This window comes from Thalassophryne amazonica, chromosome 13, assembly GCF_902500255.1.
Source record: "Thalassophryne amazonica chromosome 13, fThaAma1.1, whole genome shotgun sequence".
Taxonomy (NCBI): Eukaryota; Metazoa; Chordata; class Actinopteri; order Batrachoidiformes; family Batrachoididae; genus Thalassophryne; species Thalassophryne amazonica.
The window spans coordinates 61210453-61216308 of record NC_047115.1 but is presented as its reverse complement, the minus strand read 5'-3'; the positions used below and the strand labels follow the sequence as shown (position 1 = coordinate 61216308).

General features: G+C 40.4%; 1 protein-coding gene across 1 annotated transcript; it reads left to right on the top strand.

The window, feature by feature from the left end:
* The first annotated feature begins 4619 nt into the window (after positions 1-4619).
* Positions 4620-5279, top strand: LOC117523461 (transmembrane protein 121-like). Its single transcript, XM_034185007.1, has one exon. It carries the CDS (start codon positions 4695-4697, stop codon positions 5097-5099), a length of 405 nt encoding a protein of 134 aa, XP_034040898.1. The 5' UTR covers positions 4620-4694; the 3' UTR covers positions 5100-5279.
* Positions 5280-5856: the final 577 nt, after the last annotated feature.

The following is a 5856-nucleotide window of genomic DNA, read 5'->3' as shown; positions in this document are numbered from 1 at the left end:
ATTGTGGTGATGGCCACAAATACTGAAACACACACAGAGACCCAGATCACAGCTAAATATCTAATCACTACTGTGGATGGTGTGTTGGTCCAAGACAGAAGTACAGAACCTTACCATATGATGTGGAGCACTCTGGCATGTCAGAAGCCATACGGCTGACTGCATGCAACAGATGGAAATGGGTCTAGGATGTAGGGCCCCAGGAGAAACAAGGAGAAAAAGGACAGCGGAAGGGCACAGGGGCCAGGAAGGGCACCCACCAGAGCAGCCCGATGAACCACCAGGGGAACGGCCCAGGTGGCACCAGAATGCACCCCACACCACTCCCAACCACCAAGGAGGCACAGGAAGCAACCCCACACACCAGGGGAAGTATACAGGGCGCTGGTGTCGGCCCACAAGGAGGGGCCGCCCCAGAACCACACGGCCCCCAAACTGAGAGCGAGCAGCAGCAGGGAATGAGGGTGCCAAGGAGCCAGCAAGACTGAACCAAAAGCCCAGGCAGGGACAACCAAGCGCAACGAGGACGGGATCAAGCCCTCAGACAAGGGGCGGGACCAAAATACCAGGTTAATGGGGACAGTGAAAAGCAGTTATTGCACACTTGTATTCCCACAGAGTGGATATTGCACAGGCAGTAAGGTGTATATTGCACATGTGGATCAAACAGATATTTCACCAATGACTGTTATTCAAAGGGAATAAAATACAATATTGCACATTATATTGCACTGGATATGTTCTCTTTTTCAGACCATTCTTTGTAAACCCTAGAGATGGTTGTGTGTGAAAATCCCAGTAGATCAGCAGTTTCTGAAATACCCAGACCAGCCCATCTGGCACCAACAACCATGCCATGTTCAAAGTCACTTAAATCCCCTGTCTTCCCCATTCTGATGCTCGGTTTGAACTTCAGCAAGTCATTTTCACCACTTCTAGATACCTAAATGCATTGAGTTCTGTCATGTGATTAACTGATTAGCTATTTGTGTTAACAAGCGATTGAACAGGTGTAACTAGTGAAAAGTGGCCACTGACATACATACACACACACACACACACACTAGTGCACTGCCTGTGGGGATCCAAAGGCTCTAGATTGGGTATTGTTTATAAAATAGGTAGCTGCCATTTTTCAAGGGTGGTAATAAATTATGTCAAGTTTCTATAATGAGTTGGAATGGCACGTGAGTCTAGAATGTTTTTTAGAACCTTATACCTGATCAGTTTTTAGAAGAACTCAACCCTTTTATTTCCTGATAATTATGTTTTTTGTTTTTTATGTTATTTACTGTCTTAACTGGTTAGGCTTCTTGTTATCTCATACACACAACATTATTACTATTATTATTATTACTTCTATTTGTCATTTGATTTTTAAATGGACCACAATGGAAAGTGTTTCACTTTGTTGTGTCATATATGTATTTTTAACATATTTACAATTATATTATGCACTTATATTGAACTTACTAAAAAAAATAATAAAAAAATAAAAATAATGCACACATGCAGGCTTTTAATATATAGATGATTTTACTGCCCTCTGCTGGAATTGCATGTGAGCTTTTTGTCTTTTCTGCATTATGCTGCAAGCAGGTGCTTTTAATTTGACACACCCACAAACAGAGACGGTGGCAGAAGACCAAAAAGTAGTACACCAAAAAAGTAGTACACTTTTCAGTCATGGTAATGGAAAAGTGACACTTAACTAAACCAGTCACTAAGTGCACTACATGCACTACAAAACCACAATAACACTACCAACATTGTTAAACTAAAATGAACCACAATAACATTTAAAACCCCAACATTGCAGCATAATGTCTATTGTTCCGTGGTTAGCTAATATTTCTAATTTCTCCAAAAATATAAACTTTTTTGTAGCATTCATCCTTGTTCCAAAATACATAAATACATACCAAACAACAAATATCAGCTGTTCCCAGTTACTCCATGATCGAAGCCATACGCACGTACGCACGCATGCACACAGAGGCTACTTGGCTATTATAATATAGATATAAAGAACCTCCGAGCCCCATTATTGTGAACCTGTGCATGTCAAAACCCTTTTGCTGTCAGCAACATTTAAAATGGCTTGTTTTGGAGATCTGTGAAATAGGTAAGAGAAGTTCTGAATTCTTGCTGACACTGCGAGACATCTGTTGAGCAACTTGGAATGTGGGAGAGGAATGTGGAGGGAACAACACTGTGGTCAGCAGCAGCTCCTTTCCATTTAAGGGAACAGGCACAGAAACATGCTGGATCTCATACATGTTAAAATGGCTTTGATTCTGATGCCTCACATCTACTGACTTTATTGGAATGATTAAAAAAACAAAAAAACAAAACACACATGATATAACCCCACTAATAATATTAATAAGAAGAAAATATGATCCACCTCTTGGTGCCACAGGAGGGTGGATCGCACACTCCAGCCTCTCCTCATCACCATCTCTTCACCTCATAGAGAAGGAATGTAATGAATGTACCATTGATCCAGAAGACGGCCTTTTTTTTTTCCCTTGTGCTCTCGGATCTTAATAAAGTAGGACGGCTGTTGGATGCACCTCCACACTTACCGCATTAGCAACGCAGCCCGTGCCAAGAAAACAAGATAAACAGCTGCAGTGATTTCACACCCTAACCTCCTGCAGCCCGGCATAGCAACCAAGTCAGGAAACAAATGTATTTTTCATGGAATGCATGTTCAAACAGGACGACAAACAAGTCAGGAAAGAAAATTAGTGTTCATCAATTATTTATTTCGCTGTCTTCAGCTTTATTAATATTAGGCTTATAAACACCTAAGACATTAAAAAAAAAGCTCAAACTGAGGAATGTTGTAAGGTTGCCACACTGCATTGGAAGCATCCGATAAATAACAACTCTGCTTTGGCTGTGTGTGACAATACATGATTTCATGAAAATTCACACAATGCACCATGAAAAGAAAGGTCAAGCAATTGTTTTTTTTATTTTTTTTTTTACATTGGGCATGGAACAAAAATTCAACTGTTGCTTCAGAACTGGGAGTAAAATCAGCAGTTCAACAATCATATTAGGTAATGAAGATAATGGATAACTCATTTAGGATTTTTTTTTAAGTTTTCAAAAATTTAACTGTCATGCAAGTTTATCTGAAAGAGAAGAAATGCTTTCACAGTGCTTAATGAGACAATCAATGAGTCAGTGAGTGAATGAACTGCTGGATAGAAAATCAAAGTCATTTCCTCCAAGTTGTTGACACAACAGCCCGGAAAACAATAAATGATATCATCATGTAAGTGTCCACCTTAAAAGGACATAATGAGGAAAAAAATAAAAGAAGAAACTTTTGTTGAACTTTGTTGGACCAAATAAATCCAAAAAGCAACTTTGGATTGCTTTTGTAATATATCATGTACCTGTTTGCCACCTGCTGGAAATGTTTGGGATGATTGTCAAGTCAAGTCAAGTCTGGGAGCATGAACTGATTCCACATCCACAACACAGCAGAACCACTTTGGGTCCTGGATGGGAACCACCTAAGCAGACAACCAATCCATCCCTATATCTCTAAAACAACCGAACAGCCAGGTGAGGCGCAGGCGTCCCCTTGGACTTCTCCAGCCACTCGGGTCATTGGATCGTGCAAAGAGAAACTCGCCACATGGCAGACTCTCCTTCACAATGGAAGTGATACTCCTCATCTTAGTTTCCCCAAGGAAGTGCTCCTTTGTTAAAAAGTCATTCCAGCGGTACCCAAGGACCCTCCGAAGAGAGCTAGTACCAAAGACATCCAATTGTTGCCTTAGATCACTGGTAGCACCACAACCCTAAAGACTTGCAAAGGTATCTGCCTCATCAAACACTTCTGTGCTGTGGCCTCATCACTCCATAAGCTCCTCCCAGGTGTCTCTCAATGTCAAAGGCCGAAGACCCAGAGAGATGGATGTCTTTGTTGAGATAAGTGAATATCTCTACAGGTTCAACACTTTCACCACCTACTGACACACTTCTGATGGCTGAGTGCAGGAAGTCATTTAAAGCCTGGATCTTAGTCTTTACAACCAGGACAGCCGCAAACCCAAACACATCAATTCCTCACTCAGCTTCTTAAGTGCTGTAATCAGGATATCCAGTGATTTTGCAAAGATCAACACATCCACCAAGTCAAGGTCATGAAAACAAACCTTCCTCACCAACAATCTGTAGTCACTACAAATACGGTACCCCATTTAAAGACATTCAAACATTATTTGAGCCTAGGTTATGTGGTAATTATTATATAAAGATTTTGAGAATCAGATTGAAATTTTTGAACTGTTAAAAAATTGGATACCGATTTCAAATCTGTATTCCACAGAGCACTGTTCCTTCATGTTTAATCCCGAATAGCAAATCAGGGCATGATTTGAAGTATCACACACTCGAAAACATGAACTGCTGCCTCAACGAGAAAAAGTGATGTAACAATTTGCATAGTTTTTTTTTAGTTATTTCAACTTAACTAAAGTTATTTCAACTTAATGGACCTCATGTATCAATGTTGCGCACTTGTGGCGTAAAATTTACGGCGTAAACTTGAAAACACCACCAAAGTCACGTGACATGTATCAAGCAGTGACTTGCTAGATATCCTGGACATCCAGGCCAATCTGTGGGAGCCTCAGAAGAAAGGACTTCCCCTCTGGGCAGAGGGATTGATGTTCTTCTACTGTTACATCTTGCTCCTTGTGTTGCCATGCGTGTCCTTGAGTGAGATCAGCATGCAGGGCATCAACATTGTACCCCACAAGATGCTCCTGTATCCCATCCTCAGCCTAGTGACCATCAACATCATCACTCTATTTATCCGTGGGGGAAACATGATCTTCTACAGGGACGCCAGGGTATCTGGGATCCTGATTGGGAAGAACATCCTGGCAATCATTCTAAAGACCTGCAGCTTTGTGCAGTACAGGAGACAGTTGCAGAATGCTCCTCCCGCCTTTGGGGTTGAGCTGCAGAAAAAACTCTATGGCACATGCTCGACCCGCCCCCCCACTCCCCAAGTGGTCATGCAGGACCAGACACCACTCCCTGAGGTGACAACATGTGAACATACATGACAGAGTAACAACTGAATTCTGGATATTTCAATTTGAACACACATGACCCTCAGGATGCTGGCAGGGCACAAAAATACAAACTTTGTTAGGGCATGTGAACATCTCAATTTCAGTTTATGGCACACAGGATGCTGCAGGCGTCAATAGTGACAGCAGATCCAAAGCTGCCATGGTGCAAAATTCAGTATGACTTGTGAATTGTTATAGCATTCAGTGAATTCAGTGTATTTTTTCTATCTGTATAAACGTCTTAAAAAAGCAGCTGCAAGAGTAGAGGATATATTTTGAATTATGTGTGTTGCATTCAAATGTTAATCTTAAGGGTCAGTGTGTTGCTGTTGCTCGATTGTTTTCAGTAGGTGAGTGGCTGAGAGAGGCCACAACACTTCCAAATGAAGACAACACTAGCAAATACAAAAAAAAAAATGGGGTAAAAAACAAACAACTGAATCAATTTTTCAACATGTAGTTGCATTTGAAAAAAAAAAAAAAAAGGAATTATAGAGAACACAAACAAATATAACCTGGAGCAATAATTTGATAATGTGGATGCTGAAAATTCAGACAACACTCCAAAAAACTGATGCATTGGATGAATTCAGTTCAATTATGATCAAGATTTCCATTGATATATATATATATATATATATATATATATATATATATATATATATATATATATATATATAGGCCCAACTCAAATAAAGCTGGGTCTACATATATTTATTAGATGGAAATCCTGCTCATAATTGAATTG

What these genes read in the sequence shown, in the direction of transcription:
- LOC117523461 (XM_034185007.1), top strand. Translation starts at nt 4,695, where the DNA reads ATGTTCTTCTACTGTTACATCTTGCTCCTTGTGTTGCCATGCGTGTCC.